Source organism: Populus alba, chromosome 3 (genome assembly GCF_005239225.2).
Source record: "Populus alba chromosome 3, ASM523922v2, whole genome shotgun sequence".
NCBI classification, from domain to species: domain Eukaryota; kingdom Viridiplantae; phylum Streptophyta; class Magnoliopsida; order Malpighiales; family Salicaceae; genus Populus; species Populus alba.
Window position 1 is genome coordinate 19,135,423 of NC_133286.1, and position 18,404 is coordinate 19,153,826.

Below are 18,404 nucleotides of genomic sequence, written 5' to 3' on the forward strand. Positions count from 1 at the left end.
GAAAAATATCTTGCGAGGACGTGTGTGTGTGTGTGTGTGTTTAGTTATATAATAGTATTTAGGGTTTGAAAGAGAAAAAAATGATCGTATTTTTCGATTTAATGATGTTTACATAGTTTTGATCTCGTATGAGTGGCCAAAATGAATGATATATTTGCCACCCACAATTTTAAACTACTCGAGGAGGATAGAGTATTAATAACATCAACCAACCACTCCAAAAGGTATTATTGTTACGGGTGGCGTAGGTTAAACTTAATTGAGGGCCAATATTGAATCCATTCTTAGGATGACATGTATTTGAGGACTGTATCTATATTCAATGTGTGTACTGAAACTACCGTCAGCTAACATGGACCAGTCGGGGTGCCAGTGGGCATCTCCTTAAGCCTGTTTTCTTTCACAAAGGGGAGGATATACCACCGGTTAAGGGTTAAGGTGCTGCGCCCAAGTTAGAGCTGGTGGTTACGTGCTTGGGCCAGGACTCCGTCTCATTGACGGGACTTTGGGACCTAAATCCAACCCTATCAACACCCAAACACTTTCCGCAAAAATAGCGTTGAAGTTCATGCAACCATTTGCGAGTCTTACCAGGCAATTCATAGCACGACTAGAATCTTCCTAATAGGCCAAAATATTGCAAACGCCATGGTCATCATCAATGTTGTCGTTGGAGGACAGCCATCCCCCATATCTTCTTGTTGCAAAAGGTATGAATTTGGCCGACATGACGTTGACATTTTAACTCCTTTTAACTCTTGCATTTTTTATCCGCAGCACTGCTCCATTAATTAGTAGACAAATAACAAAAGTGACCATATATTATTATATTTATTTTGAAGAGAATTTTATACTTCATAGACCCAATTGTACAAAATTTGCATTGTAGAGTAAATTGACTTCCCTAATTAGCTCGGTTTACCATACTTACAGGAACCCTGTATGAGCAACGAAACACACTCCAACACTAGGAAAAGTGCAGCAAAATGCATGGGCAAAACAATTGACCGCCCCTACATTACACGTGAACTACCGAAGCTCTTTGGGCAGTTGACAAGATGATCAGAGCTGTCAGCTGTGGTTATGCTGCGAAGAATAAAAAAAAGCAGCACAAGAGCTCACGAGGTGTGTGGGCAAAAGCATCCACCAGGAAGTATATTGCTCATTCATTATTTTATAAGCCCGTAAAATACAAATGTAACGGGCAAAAGCATCCACCGTTATCATATTAAACATTATAGAGATATATGTAAACTGTAAATTGTTGTTTTCATCATTTGTACTGTGGCCTTGAGAAAAAGTTACTACTATTCTGAAGGAGTGGAGAGTAAATTTGGTGACTTCAAACTCTCGAAGCCTTTCAGACAACTTGAGATTTCTGGCGCTTCGTGTACTGAATAATAGGCTCCTTGACCTGCAAAAAACAAACAAGTCCCATTGTATCGGTAAAACAAGTTCGGTGGTTTCAATAGGATTGTTCCATGTAGGTAAGAGCTACAGCCAGCTCGTGGTGAGGAAGTTGAAGCATACCGTGCTCGTCTTTCTGGAGCGCTTATCTTGAGAGGATCTGCTGCAGATAACTGCATCTGCCTCGTCAAGGTAATTTGTGTTTCCATTTGCTCTGACATTCTCCTTTCCTGGAAAAAAACTCTCTCTTGAAGCAACGGGCTGCACAATTACATAAATGAGTCATCGTTAGTCAGCTCTGGAACGGAACTACTGCTGGGATTTGTTGATACGCACAGAAGAGAAACTCCACATCTCAACTAACCTCAGCCCTGCTTGTAGGAGTGTTTCCATGGTCCCCTGTCTTTGAGATAGTCTGCTCGCACCTAGCTGATCCATTTTGATTCATTTCTGATCTGATCACCATGCGTGTAAGATCTGAACCGATGGAGTGGAGAACGCCACATGTTGAGCCGTCCTTGTAGTCATTCCCTGATAGTTAAAGAAACATTATATGGTAGCAGTTCCTAGTATTCAGACGGAGTATAAATAAAAGAAACAAAACTAAGATTCTCGGAGAAGTTTGAAGAGGTACCCATTTTCTGGGATTCTGGATGGTTTGATTTTTTATGTGGTTGATTACTATCAATGTCCTGCTGAACACAAACGAGTTAAGAAAAGAACTTTATATCTAAATCAGAGGCAGCGGTTAAATAATGATCACAACAAATCACCATAGCATCATGGCCCAAGGCTCTCCTGACTTCCATAAGCTTCGTTTCAGTTAGGCTGGAATGAATGACACGCTTGCCTATAACAACACAGGATGAATGGCAAGTACATCAGCAATAATTTGGTCCTCAAACTATAAACAGAAATAGCTTTTGTTTGAAAACACGCACCTAGCCCTCGGTTTCCTTTGGCTTCAATATACCCGTCTCGGATCATTTTTTCAAGTAACTTGCGCGCAGTACTCTGATTGGCTTCTCCGGCTAGCTTGTTCTGGAGCTTTGAAATTGTCACATATTCCATTGGAAGCACGTGATACAAAGCCTGAAATCGGAGAAGTCAAATGAGGACATATAAATACTCTTCGCTGTTCATACACAAGCAATAAAAATAGAGTGGAGCCAAATCATCTCAGTTTTCTCATGCACACAAATTCTCAAGACAGCATTTAAAGTCAATCAATACAGGAATTGCTCAAGACAACATTTTAGTCAAACAGCACACGAATTGCTCAAGACAACATTTAAAGTCAATCAATACAGGAATTGCTTTGATATGGTAAATACCAATCAATGGAGGGTCTTAATAGATCCAAAGAATCTGATACAGAAGAAAGCTCACCTTCATGTACATGCGATCTTCAGCCTGAGAAGCTTTGTCTCCATCAATTTCCTCTTTCACCGCAGTGAACTCATACTCGATTGCCTGACATGTCACAAAAAGATAAGAAGCATGAGTCAAAATTAATAGGTAGCCAAGTAACAGAATTTTAACTAGCAAGAAAAATAGAACCTTCTGCTTGATTTTGCTGTAAGTATCGGTTCCAATTTTCGATAAAACATCTTCCTTAATGAGTTTGCCCATAATTTCTGAAATCCAATTAAAGAAGAATCAAAACAGACTAAAAACTTGATTGAAGAAAACCAAAAGACGCAGTAATACCCTTTCCTCTTTCAACTTTAATTAGAAAGTCGAGTTACCTTCAATCAAAACCTGCATTAGCAAAAGAAAACAAACTGTCGGATCTAAAAATTGAATTCGTTTGCCAGTTGCACTTAAATCTTTTTCCTGCTTTGTTCAAATTGAGAAATTTGAAGGGGAAAAAGAAAGAAGCAGCCCTTACCACTGAGATATCTGGAAAATTAGAGAGAACGTCAGTAAGTTCAATGGTATCAAGATGGTGACTTATAATCCAGTCTTTCACCCTGGCCAATTGTTGCTCATCTTCCACTTGGTCCTGTGTATCATCTACACAAACATGCAACAGCACATTAGTAAAAGGCAGCCCTAACCCAGTGATGACTCCAATGGCCATGTAAACCCATAAATTACTTCTGAAAAGGAGAGAAGGAAAAGAAGTAAAAATGTTAAAAAGCTAACTTAAATATCATTTGCCCAATTTTTCATTTTTTGACCTTGAAAATTTCGTATTTGTTTCTCAAGTCCCATTACAAGGTGAAGACAGTTCTAAGGTCTTATATTTAAATTGAAACTTTTACCGTCATCAACCAGGCCACTATCTTCCTCTAGACGTTGCTTCAATATGACTATACCCACCTTGGACTCCATTGAGTCAAATGAAGCATTTGCCATCTCAGAGTAGAGTTGCTAATCGACAAACTCGCACTCAAGTGAGACAATATGCTTGGAAATCTTAATTCATTACATATATTAATCATCGTAAAATCCGACATATCAAATGGTAAGGACTGTAACATTGATGATGATATTGTGAAAAAACTAGCACGGCCTGCTTATATTAAACCACAGCTTTGAGTGGGAATAAGATGGTATATTTTGAGATATCTTTATTGCTAAATCTAATGTAAAGAGCCAAGCAGATGACAATGGTGAATTGTATTAAGGCAGTCGATCCAAATATCTTAAGAAGTTCAGCCATCTTATACTTAAATTGAAACTTTTACCTTCATCAACCAGGCCACTGTCTTCCTCTGGACGTTGCTTGTCTGTCAAGATAAGCATTGATTATTTATAGCATCAAAATCACCAAAGACAACTGGTAATAGAATGGATGGAAATGAAACGATGGCCAAAAGGAGTTCATGTAATTACCTACTGGTGCAACTATGTATTGGTCTTCTTGTGATTGGTTAACCTGGAATTTATAACAAGTTTGTAACAGTTGTGTAGATAGTCAGTCATTTAAGGTCACTTATCGTAAATAGCTATCATTTCCGTCAATTAAGCTCACTGGAACCATAGAGTGGCAATTAAAACATAAAATTAAAGAGTTTTGTAAATTTACCTCAGTGCCAGATTCAGAATAAACATCCCTTTCTACAGAATCAGCACCTAAGCTCACTTCATCATCCTCCATATCATCATTTTCATCCTCGCATGGATCAAGCACACTCTTCACCTGTACATGTTACCATTCAAACAAAAGACGGCATCAAATATGAACCATGGCTTGGAATTTCTGGTCACAGGAAAACACGTAAGTTTGGTCCCTTACCTTGAGTGCTAATACAAAATGCTTGCTGTTGACATTGCCAACCTCCATTTGCAAAGGATGCTTAGTCCATGCATTATGGGCTTCTTCTTCTGTGCAGCCCCTGAAGAATGGAGGCTCATAATCTGCTGGCTGCAAAGTCATACAATTTGTATTAAAACACTCTTTCCTTGTGTGCACATTCATAATTTGGGAGGTGAAAAATATTCTGCAAAGCTCTCTACAAGTCCTTCATCAAATATTAAATGCCATTTGACAATTTATTAATACGAATTCACACGCATTGTAAAACTCATAGATGCTAAAGCTGTTTCCACAAACGTATCTAATCACCAAAGCAGCAGTCTGAAACAAACAAACTTCAATATGTGGAAGAGAAACCACAATCTCATACATCTCCAATTCCCCATTTAGTAAACTAAGAAATTAGATGAACACGTCGTGAAGGCACAATCCTGGCTCAAGCGTGTTAACTGATTAAAACCAAATCTAAGAATGCAGGTAAAGGCATACCGTCACATCATCATAGTAGACGAGCTTCATCAATATAGCCCGCTGAAACAGAAAACAGATAATCATCTTGCAGTTAATACACTACTACTGTAGCCAGTCATCTTCTAGGCACTTGCACATTGAAAAAGGTGACCAGCTTGCTACAACTCATAAAAAACAAATACTTATATATGGTTGCTGAAGGATTTTACCTCTTCAGGCATCTTATCCAGAGTTCTCATCAACTGAACCAGTGTTCGGACCATTTTACAAGCAGAACTTCTGCATTTTATAAATGTCTCGTCATTTTCTTAAGAACTCCTAAGTTTTCACACATTGACCGAAAGAGATTCAGAATTAAGAAGAGATTTCACTTCAATCACCTCATCTGATTGGGAGTAATTTCATTTGTGGAGTTATACTTGAATGTTCCTCCTTGTTTCTTGTTTCCAGTGCGATTGATATTCATTGAAACCTCTTGACTCTCAGAATCAGAATAACTGAAGGAAACTGCAGAAAAAGAGACACCGTTGAAATCCCCCAACACTACGTTCCAAGTATAAAAAGAAAAGAAAATACAGTCAATTGAAGAGCATCAACAATCAGTTATTGCATACTTCACTCCCATTCAAGACTTTCCACATGTACAGTATCATGAATAAAAAAACCTCACTTACATGTGTACTCCTCGATCATCGGGCCCTCTATAGCCTCGCACACACAGAATAGAAGTGTCTTTAGGTATTTTTTCTGTAATGCATCATAGACACCTAAAAAACAAAAAGAAAACGAGCAATATAGTCAAAGATTTTACAAGATAAAGAAACAAATCAATAAAAAAAACAGCGAATAATTTAAAGATAAAAAACAACATGCCTTTCTCCATCCAATCAATCAGTCTACGAGACTCAGCATCCATGGGCATCAACTTCTTAATCTTCATCTCTGCTTAGTGATTTCATAATTTCAAAGAAATTCACCATATCATATTTCATATTTAAAAGCAAAATTAGAAAAGAAAAGGATCTGAGCAGGAGAAGGAGATTACCTAAAGCAGGGACAGACTTGTCATTGAAATACTTCTCTGGAAACAAACCTCTAATGTAACTGATATTGAATATAGCAATACGGAGCAGGTTCCTTGTCTATTCCACAACAAATAAAGAAACTAAACCATCAAATAACATTAGATCGACTTTTCGTTAACAAAAACAATTAGCATATGGTACATAAGTGATTTCGCGGCTAATGATCATCAATTACTCAACGCGTTATCAAATAATTGTGAGATCTCGTGATGATTTGCTGTGTTAAGAAAAAATCAAGCTCAGAGTTTCATCTACGACTCATATTTGAGAAACATAAAGGTTTTTCTAACCTGATCAAGCAGAAAATTTGTATGAAATAAATCGGAAAAGAGATTTTTCAATTTTTATCCAAACAGCAGCTTCAAGTACGAACAAAAAATCTTCACAAAACTTTCTTTAGGCCGGCTAATCACACTAATCAATCATGAATTTAGAAGAATAAACCACAAACAAGTACACTCCACTGAAAATTTGATAAGGAAACAACAGCTCAAAAGGTGAAACTCGCATTGTGAAATCGTTGAGATATGTGTACCAGGAGAAGAGAATCTTGCTCGGTGATCTCCGCTTCTTTCACTTTCTGTGCAACAACCTGATCGAACACGAAACGGAAATATTAATCATTCTCGCATTTAAGAACAAAACGAACGATAAAGTGAATTAGAGAAACAAGAACTCTCGAAATGAAAGAATTGAAACAGGGTTTTAAGATTTTTTTTCTTCAATGATCACCATTGTTGTTGAGTTTCTGGAGAAAACTGAGAGAGCTAGAGAGGGGGCTTAAGGCGGTTGGTTTTTGAAATTTGAAACTAAGTGAAGGAAATGGTAGATTGTGGCGCCAGGGAGAGATTTTATTTTAAGGGGTACCCCTTGCCGTTTTAAAAAGAAGAACGGCATGAAATTTAACCGTGGTTGGGGGTAGATACAACCTGTGGTTAACTTGGTGGCATCAGGCATGCGAACTACGTGAAAGGAGGGACATTTTTTGTTAATTTGTTGAAAATGTAGGGGTAATCTGATGAGATGGTATGCCACGTAGCTTCATAAGACTGGCTATGCAAGAAGAGTGGTAACAAGAAATGAAACGGAAAAGCTAAAGTGGACCCCATTTGTAACCGCGAGCGCATCTTGCGTTTTACGCCGGAGCCTAGAGGTTCGAGCAATTTTACAAGGATTGCAAATGTGTACAGTGCCATGCATCTAACCGCCGTTTTATAAATTTTTGAATTTTTCTTATTCGTTAATAAATTTAAATTTATTTATAATTAAAAAATAATATTTACCACCATCTAAATTTAAAAAGCTTCAATAGACTATCGTGTGTATAAAATTGACTCGTTATCGAATAAGTAAAGTCCCATGTAAAATCCATTTAGTGCTCACTCATTTAACAATCCACGAAATTTGTTTAACTTGATTACTTAATAAAATTTAATAAATTTAATTGTACCCAGATAAGTCTGTTGCATTTCTTAATCACCATGCATTTGGTATATTTATCAGGATATTTATTAGACTGTGTTGCACGTGTATCTGTTTTATATACGATCGTTGTCATTGCTACTAGTGATGAACAATACATGTACTTTAATGAATTAGTATACAATCAAACTTGACATCATCCATCTAGTTGAAAAGCATTGCTAAAATGTGGCATGGAGGAACTATTGGGATTTTTCCGAGCATGGGTTTAAATTACATGTTTGTTTGCTGTGTTGTGATATGTTTTTACAAATATATTTTTTAATTGAAAATATATTAAACAAAATTTTTATTTATAATATTAACATTTTAAAATTAAAAAATATATATTAAAAAAAGGGACGTGGATGTTCGAAACCCAACAAATTGGGCATAGGCCCAAGTATCTCCATTGTCTAGCTTCTTCTTGAACTTCATTCCCATAAAATGTTTCACTGTAAATTAATTAAACATGGAAAAGGATTTACAAAATCTGGACCTCGGTAGTGTGGTGTAGTGGGGTGTATAGGATAGGATGTTTTTTAAAGTGTTTTTATTTGAAAATAAATTAAAATAATATATTTTTTTTATTTTTAATATTAGAAATGATTAAAAAAATACTAAAAAATTAATTTAAAATTTTAAAAAAAACCATAACTCACTTTCTCTCTTGCGTACGATAGCTTAAAATCCAAAAGTTACCAAAAATTCAACCAAAACAATTGAAGATCAAAACTAAATCATTGAATTTAAATTAAATGGATATGATTTTGAGCGTGATAAAATGCAACAATTTAATTCATTTTTTTTATCTGTTTTACCTAATAAAAATTATTAATTTTAAAATAAAGTGAGCATGAAATTCAAAAATATGGAAAAGGTTTTATAGTGCTCAATTTATAACTAGTGGCATCCTAAAAGTAAATCTAAAATAATATGTCATGTTATCCATCCATATTAGTAAATCTAAAATATCATCTATCCTGTTGTGAAATAATTAAATGGAAACAATTGATTTCCTAAATAACCAAATTAATGTAATTGTTGTTAGATGCCTTATGAAGTCATTACTAACTTTATTTTGGCATATTGCCTTAGTTATTTAATGTTTAATGCATTATCAACACGAGAAGATTAAAATAAACCTTTTGAGGTGTGGAAATAGTGGACCAAAAGAGATTTTGAGTTCGATTATAATTTTTTTCCATGACTTTTTCTTCATATCAAACTTATTTTATTTTCTCATAGCTTAATTGTATAACTATAACTATTATTTTTAAAAAGTATATTAATCATCATGCATGATCACCCAATTATTACTATAGAAATGAGAAAAAAAAATGAAAAACAAATTCATCTCCTAGTTATATTGCTAATTTCTTACTTGTTTTGAAATGAATCAATTTTAAGGAAGCAGTATCTCAACATAAAACAAGTTGGATGAACCATGGGTTTGAAACTTGCATTGAAAATAATAATAAAAAAAAACAGGTTAATTGACAGATTAATTTAAAACTAGTAATGTTAATCATTATAAAAAAATTAATTATATTAATTTGGATTTTTAGAAAAGAAATTATTTGATTTAATTTCCTGTAATAATAGTTGTATTAGATATAAAGTTAGACATAATTAATTATTTTTTGAATTCCTTTATGATCTTATTTGGGCACATTACCTTTTTTATTTAATGCATTATCAAAATGAGAAGATTCAGTAATTATTTGAGCTTGATTGTAAGTTTTTCTTTCATTATTGTACAGTGATTATTTCTTCATATCAAATTTATTTTTTATATAAATTAATTATATAAACATAAATATCATTTTTTAAAAGTAAATCAATCATAATAATCATTCAATTATTATTATAAAAAGGAGAAATAAAAGATAAAAAATAGCATCCTGCTTGTATTTATAATTGACTTGTGTTAAAAAAAAAAGGTTAATTGACAAATTCATTTAGAATCAACATCGATATTAATCTGACGACGTCAAGGCTGGTCTCATTGAATGCACAATTAAGGTGTTCGACGAATTGACTCTAAGAGATTTTTTTTGGCATCTGTTGGAACTGACCATTTTAAGTCAAGCCTAAAAAACTTGATTGTGTTTTAAGGAATCACAGAAATAATAGGAACATGCATGCATGTCACAAGTTAGGCTGCTGCTTTCAAACTATATGCATGTATTTTAAGAAGCGAAATTCAGAAACTAACGAAGCTGGCAATGTCATGTCTCCGTCTGCTCAACGAAAAACACAGCGAGAGTGAAACTGACCTGCTGTTCAAAGCGGTAAATCCCCTACGTCAAAAGAGAAACAAGAAGATGATGAAGGAAGCACCAGAAGAAAAAAAAAATTTGGACCATTTCTCGATTTGTGCGTGTCATCCTTGCGCAGGGGCCATGCTAATCTTCTCTGTATCGTTCCAATTTTATCAGATGTCTCCGAAGAGACAACAGCTGGTTCGCTTGCGTTTTATTTATACAACGGCTTTTCTTTGCAACCATGCGATGTGGGTTTAGTTCCATTCCAACTATCAACGTCACGCGTTTAGTTTTGCACGTCAGCAGTCTTATACACAGATGGGCTTTGTAAGTGCGGGTCATGATAACAGCCCGACTCCTGGAGCCCAAATTTAATCAACTGAAGTCGGTATCTCAGTACTTGGGGCCATGAAGTCAGGAGTGAAGTCTAATAAATATTCTTAAGTTGCAAGTCTCTCTTCTGTCGCCCACGCTCTCTTCTTTGCCCTTTCTTTTTCTTTCACATGCACTGCCCCTTTGAAACTATAATGTAATGGATAATAATCAAAACCAAGTTCCTGTTCCTTGTTTGTGGTTTTTTCTCTCCAAATTTTGTTATCTTATCTTCCTATGATCCCTCTCTTCTCTCACTCCCACCACACAAGTTTTTTTTAAAAAAAAATTGTTCATCGGGTTTGTGACTAGAAAAAGACTGCTCACCATGTTTTTCTTTTTCGAACACAACTTCAAAAGAAAAAAAAAATGTGTCAAAAAAGGTGAACTAGGTGGAGTGTTGCGTTGACAATGATTCAGTACCCATCATGGATGGGATGATTAAGATGTCAAGTGCTATTACAACTCAAAAGCATTATTGCATCATCTGTACTGTAATGAAATTTAATGATAATCCATCAGCATCCAAAGCCGGAAATGTTTAGAAATATAAAAGTAATTAATTAAAAATACAAAAAAAAAAAAACTAGGCTTAAAAAATACCCGAAGAAATACAACAGCGATTGTAAATGGCCACCTAATCATAATATGCGGGAATTAAATTCTGTGTGGCCAAATTTACCAGAAGATAGAAGCTGAAAATGAGCTGACAGGTTAGCAGATTATGATCTTGATCGCGGTTTTCTCTGGAAGACTTGCTTGTTGCAGAACTTAACAAAGGACAGAAGCTGTTGTTGTTTTCATTTGGCACAGGTTGCTTATGAACCAAGCTCACCAACAAAACAAAAACAGAGAGATAAAAGGGAAAGGTTCGGTTAACTGCTGCTAAATAGAAGTCATGTGTGTCCCTGAACAAGAAACTCCAACTTTATGTCTTAATTATGAGAAATTTGTACCACCTTAAAATTAAATAAGAGTGCAAGAGAGATATAACCCAAAGCTTCAGCGTCACCTACTTCTGCAGTCTTACCTTTTAAGCAAATACACGCACCAAAGTTCCCAGCCATCATTCTCTATCTTTTCCATTCCCTCTCAGTACTTGGTTGATTTTCAACTCAAAACAGAATGCTACCAGAGTTCAGTAGTCCAAGAACCTCCCACAGCACTTCCACATTTTAGCAATCCAAATATTTCTGAGTTGCGGCAAGGCAATATCTTAGAGACCGTCAGATGGGCTCGTTCCAAATTGGAATGCGAAGCTCTGCGTTACTAGAAACATCATGCGGGTATCTGCTTCAGGAATTGCAGGCAAGACTGACTTACCTCTTGGAAGTTATATAAAAGAGTACAGAATTCATTTTTTGTTCAAAAAATACCCTTATTTAGTTAGCATGCAAGATATTGTTTTTTAAACTCCATGTTCTTTTACATTTGAAGGCATTTTATCATTAACCCGTTTTCTTAAAAACCTTAATCTAACTCCTAAAACATTTTCATTTACTATCTTTTATCGTATATTTTTTTTATTTCGCATTTATTTAATATGGAAGTTAATAAAAAAAATATATAATTATATTATGTTCCTAATGTCTTGATGTCTTGTTTTATAATAAACAAGTCACATTTCCAGTTTAAATAAACAATGATGTGAAACAGATGATCTGGGATGAAGTTGGGAAAGATCAGTTTGAAAGAGAGAAGGTTCTGCATGACTTAGAACAAGAATGTTTAGAGGTTTATCGGAGAAAAGTTGACAATGCAAACATATCAAGAGCTCGCCTGCATCAAGAGCTGGCAGAATCCGAAGCTGAATTCACCCATCTTCTTTTGTCCCTTGGTGAACGATCACTTCCAGGACGGGTACTTTTTCATCCATCCGCATCCAATTCACTTATTTGAGCATTTCAAATTGCATGTTTATGAGCTAAGAGTACAGTATAATATAGAACACCAGTGCATAGTAAGGATACAAACTGAGAATTTGAAACCATTCAGTAATTAGCAACACACATTTAGCATAAATCACTTGATTGATTACTTGACTCATTGCCACTCTACATGACGATGAACCGGCCAGGGATATCTACTTTTGTTTATTGAGCAAATTCCATATTGATGATAGCATTGTTGGATGCGCATGATGTTCTCATTGAATTTTATGCGCTGATTATCTTGTTGTCTCTACAGCCAGAAAAAATGTCAGGAACGCTGAAGGAGCAGCTAGATGCAATCACCCCAGCTCTCCGGGAGATGCGTCTGAGAAAAGAACAGAGAATGAATCAATTTAGATCCGTGCAAGGCCAAATTCAAAAAATTTCTGCTGAAATCGCAGGTCAGTCGGTATACGATGACTCAATAACAAATGTCATTGTGAATGAGAATGATCTTTCATTAAAGAAACTTGAGGAATATCAGATTGAGCTACAAAGACTGTGCGATGAGAAGGTAAAAGTACCAATTTCACAAATCATCTCATGGAAATTTATACTCTCATGTGGAAAGGGGACCTCACTTATCTTTCTCTTTCACTGAATTGAAGAATGACAGGCTCCAGCTAGTGGACACATACATCGACACAATTCATGATTTGTCCTCAACATTAGGAATGGAATCCTCCATGATCATAACAAAGGTGCATCCAACTTTGAATGAATTGTGTGGAATATCAAAAAATATAAGTGACAGTATTCTGGCAAAACTCAACAGCACTGTGGAATCTCTCAAGGCAGAAAAACAAACACAGCTTGAGAAGGTAAATATTACTATCAATGTTGTGGTAACTTCTGGCTCCTACCATGCAAACCTCAGTAACGGAATCTAGCATCTTGTCTACAGAAAAAATACACATTTGAAATGGCATCTTAGTGTCATGTGGATATAAGTTGGAGATACAACAGATGGCAGTAACCAGGGAAATGAATGATGAAAGTTAACCGATTAGTTTGATTCAATCCTACATATATTAAACAGTTCAAGTGCTCTAAATCACATATAAATAAAACAATACGGGTTATCAAACTTGTTCCTGCTTCCACCATTTTATTTCCATTGATTTAAGAAACAGTACTAACAATAAAGAACTGGCACTGTATAACTTTTCTGAATCTGGCAGCTTCATCAGCTTGGAAAAGCACTAACAAACTTGTGGAATCTAATGGACACACCCTATAAAGATCGTCACTCATTCTCCAATGTCACAGCCTTATTATCTCTCACATCAGCTGAAGTATCCGATCATGGAAGCCTTACTCTAAATATAATCCAGCAGGTTAGTATATGATTAACAGTGAGAAATTATCAGAAACAACTCAGACATAATAGTTATTTGAAATGTTTCAAGGCTGAAGCTGAAGTCAAGAGACTGGATCAGCTAAAAGCAAGCAAGATGAAAGAGCTTTTCTTCAAGAAACAAAGTGAGTTAGATCAAATATGCAATAAATCACACATGGAGATTCCTTCACAGCCAGGGATGGAAAATATAATTAATCTTATAAATTCAGGTAAGATTGACTGAATTTGTCTTCCATATCAGTTTCCTGATCTAATTCATGTTTGAAATAGTATCAGCCACACTGACTGAAAACTAAAAAAGGGGAGATTGACCATGCCGATCTCCTCATGAGTTTGGATGAGCAGATATCAGCAGCAAAAGAAGAAGCCACTAGCAGGAAGGCTATAATGGAAAAGGTTGAAAGGTGGATGCTAGCACATGATGAAGAGCGTTGGTTAGAAGAATATAGCATGGTTAATATCACCCATTGATCTGCATGATTTGTTGGCTCCTGGCCTTTTTGTTTTTGCATGATGATTCATATTTTCATGCATGTTATCAGGATGACAATCGATATTCAGTTCGCAGAGGTGCTCACAAGAATCTGAGACGTGCAGAACGCGCCCGAATAATAGTCAACAAAATCCCAGGTAAGATTAGGAAGTTGGTTGGTTGGTTTGCAAAGAATCCTGAAACAGCAAGAGGCATGCTAACATGCCAGATCAAAGCCTCTGCAACCACAAACTAACCAGAAAATGAACCCTGACCATCACCATTAAGACTAAGATCCCTGAGCCAAAATAGTTCACTTCGCATTAGTCAATAAAATGAGATACTAACTAGTAATTGAGTCAAGGAGTGGCTGGTGAAGAGACCTATAGTAAAAAAGTGATTGCAGGATGAAAAGCCTGATTCCATCTTCCAGCCATGTAGACAGCTGACCTTGTGTTTTGAAAATCTTATAGCTTTAATACATGCCAGTGATATTTATGTATAGTGTGAAACTGGTTGCGCAGTTCTAGTGGCATTGCTTGTAGCAAAGACTAAGAGTTGGGAAGAGGAAAGAAATAAAATATTCCTGTATGATGGGGTAAGTAATTTATTTGCTTCGGTTGTGACTACATATTGGTAAAATATTAATTTTATCAGCATGTATGAACCTACACATATTGTATTCATCAAATGTAAAAGAAGAATTTCTTGTTGGGCATTGCGGCATTTCTCGATAAATTGTGAGTTTCCTTGCAAATCAAATAAACATTTGCATGCATTATTATCTAGGTACCTCTGCTGGAAATGCTAGAAGAATATAACATGTCAAGGCAGGAGAGGGAAGAGGAGAAGCAAAGACAAAGGGTTAGTTCATCCAACACTATACAGGCAAAGATTTTGATATTATCTATACGTTAATAATGTTTCCCTTCTATTTTCTGCAATGCTAATCTTTTTGTTAGCATAAAATAAATCCCACGTTCAAGAATGACTTTATTTTCGTTACCTAATGTGTGGTGAGCTGGCCTTTGCATCACAGGAAAAGAAGGTCCCAAGCCATGCAGTAGCTGGGCAAGAAAATGGGGTTGGGTCAAGGCCTGACACCAGCAGTCGACGTCTTTCAAACAGGAGCTTAAATGGAAGCTTGATCAATGCAACCCCATTAAACAGAAGGCTTTCACTTTGTATCCAACAGTTGGGAACCAACAGCATCAATTCTGCAAATCAAGGAATATCTTACATAAAGGAAGGAAGGAAGATGCAAGGACAGAGGATTTTTCCTCGACCTGACCTCACTTCTCATCTTCGAGATGAAGCAGCTTCCGTCGTCTCAACCTTTTCTGGGCCGTTATCTCCCTAAATTCCCATTCAGATATTCAAATCTTCACACATAACCACAAAAACCCCACATATCACAAGATATTAAACTAAACATAATAACATTTTTCTTCTTCTGCAGAACAATAATTTACCTATTTGCGTCAGAAAGTACCCTTATGTATCTATCTATGTCCTTCCGTTGCACATTTAAGTTATTGTTTACTGTATCGAATAAGTTGATATTTAAAAGTATGTACAGTTATGTTTTGAATTCAAGAAGCTTTGATTCTCCTATTCTACTGGAAGTAATTTGAAACGTAATAAATTCCAGTGAAATTCTAAAATAAATTAACAAAATCACTTACTTTATAAACTTGAATATTTGCCGCCTTGGTGACGAGATGATCGATCCGGCGAGTGCCAGCCGGGGTTGGTTTATCTGCCAAGGTACGAGCACTAGTGTTGTCACTCGCAGACTTCTCCATTGATTGAATTGGCAGAGGAAGAGATTCTAAGAGGGTGGTGCCTTTTAACAGCGACTCGAACGTGGTCGAGTTTCACAGTCTTTAGCTTCAGCTGTTCTCGATTGCATTTTCAGCTGATTTCTCTGAGAAACAACTCGGTGGTGCTGGAGACAATGAAAAGAACATCTGGGTTGACCTTGTTGATGTCTTTGTCGAGATTCTCTTGATCCGACCTTCGGGTCTGGTTGTTGTTGTTGCTTCTGTGTTGTTCTGAGAAGGTGAATTCTATTGGGAGATGGGAATTGGAAGCGTGTGGATTGTAGGGTTTGAATGTTTGATCGGGGAATTGAAAGAAGTGGAAAGAGGGGGGGGGTATTGATAGGGTTTTGATTGACGGGAATTTGGGGGTTTTCCTAAAGCTCCATTCCCGTTGGCGGGAAACACTGCACGCGCTTGAACGTGAGAGAGACGATACTCCATACATACGTACATACATGCATATATGTATGTATGTACATATATCAAGCATAAAATGTACAAAAAATTGGGTTCTTGCGTTGAAATATTTTATATTATCCAGTTTTATTTATCAAGCACAATTCTTAACTTAAATTTTTGATTGAGCATAAATTTTTCAAGTAGTTTTTCAATGTATTGTTCTATTTTGAATTAAAATTAAAATTTAAAGTTCATTGAAGTTTTGAGATGTTGCATGAAATTATCTGTAGCAGGAAAAAATATATAAAATAATATATAGACTTATTAATAACAAATTTATAAATAGATCAGAATAAAATTTCTATCATTACATAGCTTTCGTTAGTTATATATTAATTATTAACTATATATGTACATGATATGTGTGTTTTATTGTAATGAATTGATGAATGAAAGTGTTATATAAATACAATTAATAAATGAAATTGGAGGTATGTTCGATGCATCAATGTGATCATTTTTATAATGTATTTAATTTACACGGGACATGATAAGATAAAATTTGGACAGAGTTTTATATAGAGAAGATTCTGTAAAACTTTTATTAAATTTGTTAAACCATAAAATTAGTCTGATTTAAAAATAACATAAAACATGACATGAATGTTACCCATTACAATAAATTATATAATAAAAAATATAGTAGCATTGTGGATGCAATAAGTAAAGCAACCCCCTCGTAAAACTATGTTGAAAGTAATACCAATTAAGTCTAGATTGCTGAAAGAAAAGTTTTAAAATAAGTTAAATAACAAATGGCGACAAGGAAAGGAAATAACAGTGGGCGTGGAAATAAATTTGAAAGTTTATTGCAATACACAGATTATCACCTGTTGATGTAAATAAGGTTATTAAAAAAACATGGTCCCATTTTCATGTATGGTGTGTGATATTTTATCTACATTATACGTAAAAAATACAAGGTGTTACAGGATGCATAAATTTAAAGGTAATTTAAACAACTGCTAAAAAATAATTTGAGTTTTTTTAAAAATAAGACTGACATATTTTGTAGCATTATGATGTGTTTAATTGATTTCAAACAACTCAGATTAATTTATTAAATTTATATTTTAATTTGTAAATTTAAAGGGCTTTAATATTTTTTTTAACTATATAATAAAAAAACAAAGAATAATTTTAAATTTATTAAATATTTAGTGATAAAATTAAAAAAATAAAAAATAAAAATTTTATCAAAACCTCTGAAAGTTTTTTTTTATAAAACAAGACAAGATTAAGTGCCTAGGCCTGAATAGTTGTATCAGAGTCTTAAAAAAGCTACCGCCATTCAAATCTGCTCGTCGAATAAACCCAATTGATACCAAATTTTTACTATTTTTTTTGTTGTTCTTATTGCAATAATCATTTTTTTTTCCTTTTGCTATTTTTTTGGCAACTTTTTGCTTGCTTTTTCTAACTCCAATACTGAAAAATAATAAAATAAACTTTTAGATTAAAATAAAATTTGTCATAAATTTATGATGAACCATAAATTCTATTTGTATTTTAATTTCAAGTAATTAAACTGGAAGATAATATAATTAAAAAAAAGTTTGAAAATTAAAAAAAAGATGGACAAAAGATTTACTGCCACGTTATACTTTTTTTTTAGTTTCTGTTAATTGAAGAATTTCACTCTAGAGTCTTTGATATCTCTAGATGCCTGTAAATGCGTTTCATGGTTAAGATTCCCTGACATGTTCACGTGTCAATGTATTTAAAGCATGACCCTTAATACTATGTATGTGAGTTGTTTATGTGTCGATGTATTTAAGGCATGGCCATTAATACCCTGACGTGTAATAAAAATTCAAAGTGTTTTTTTTTATAATGACCAATAATACTATTTTTTTTTTCAAAAATCGAGAGTAATTAATAATTTAGTTTCAATATATTTTATATTTTTTTAAAAAATATTACCCTTTGATTTTATTTTCAAGCTATAAAATTTCTAAATTCAGTTTTAATCGATATAAAATTAAACATTAGTGCTTGTTTGGAAAATAAATAAAATGCTACAAAATTTTT

General features: G+C 34.7%; 2 protein-coding genes and 1 non-coding gene across 3 annotated transcripts; 1 reads left to right on the forward strand and 2 right to left on the reverse strand.

Moving 5' to 3' along the window:
* Positions 1-1,071: 1,071 nt before the first annotated feature.
* On the reverse strand, positions 1,072-7,065 carry LOC118054512 (meiosis-specific protein ASY1). The gene is made up of 22 exons (XM_035066138.2): positions 6,961-7,065; positions 6,764-6,820; positions 6,189-6,285; positions 6,017-6,085; positions 5,818-5,910; positions 5,524-5,650; positions 5,353-5,422; positions 5,162-5,203; positions 4,652-4,780; positions 4,442-4,555; positions 4,249-4,291; positions 4,101-4,142; positions 3,299-3,423; positions 3,156-3,168; positions 2,968-3,044; positions 2,797-2,880; positions 2,349-2,499; positions 2,181-2,257; positions 2,042-2,102; positions 1,772-1,938; positions 1,531-1,668; positions 1,072-1,414 (listed from the first exon to the last, which is right to left on the reverse strand). The coding sequence occupies exons 1-22, from the start codon at positions 6,961-6,963 to the stop codon at positions 1,361-1,363; spliced, it is 1,833 nt and encodes a 610-aa protein (XP_034922029.1). The 5' UTR covers positions 6,964-7,065; the 3' UTR covers positions 1,072-1,360.
* Positions 7,066-10,043: 2,978 nt separating this feature from the next.
* Positions 10,044-10,146, reverse strand: LOC118054760 (U6 spliceosomal RNA). Its single transcript, XR_004688551.1, has one exon. It is a non-coding gene; the product is annotated as a U6 spliceosomal RNA (small nuclear RNA).
* A 1,349-nt stretch (positions 10,147-11,495) lies between these two features.
* On the forward strand, positions 11,496-15,690 carry LOC118054513 (65-kDa microtubule-associated protein 8). Its single transcript, XM_035066140.2, has 11 exons — positions 11,496-11,636; positions 11,985-12,188; positions 12,516-12,773; positions 12,868-13,080; positions 13,441-13,596; positions 13,669-13,828; positions 13,921-14,072; positions 14,162-14,249; positions 14,616-14,689; positions 14,881-14,955; positions 15,131-15,690. Exons 1-11 carry the CDS (start codon positions 11,559-11,561, stop codon positions 15,449-15,451), a joined length of 1,779 nt encoding a protein of 592 aa, XP_034922031.1. The 5' UTR covers positions 11,496-11,558; the 3' UTR covers positions 15,452-15,690.
* Positions 15,691-18,404: the final 2,714 nt, after the last annotated feature.

Coding starts and splice junctions, on each gene's coding strand:
- LOC118054513 (XM_035066140.2), top strand. CDS start 11,559: ATGGGCTCGTTCCAAATTGGAATGCGAAGCTCTGCGTTACTAGAAACA. Junction 13,081..13,440: donor AACAAACACAGCTTGAGAAG/GTAAATATTACT, acceptor TGAATCTGGCAG/CTTCATCAGCTTGGAAAAGC. Junction 14,073..14,161: donor GGTTAGAAGAATATAGCATG/GTTAATATCACC, acceptor GCATGTTATCAG/GATGACAATCGATATTCAGT.
- LOC118054512 (XM_035066138.2), bottom strand. Junction 5,911..6,016: donor GATTGATTGGATGGAGAAAG/GCATGTTGTTTT, acceptor TTTGTTTTTTAG/GTGTCTATGATGCATTACAG. Junction 4,781..5,161: donor TCTACTATGATGATGTGACG/GTATGCCTTTAC, acceptor ATGACTTTGCAG/CCAGCAGATTATGAGCCTCC.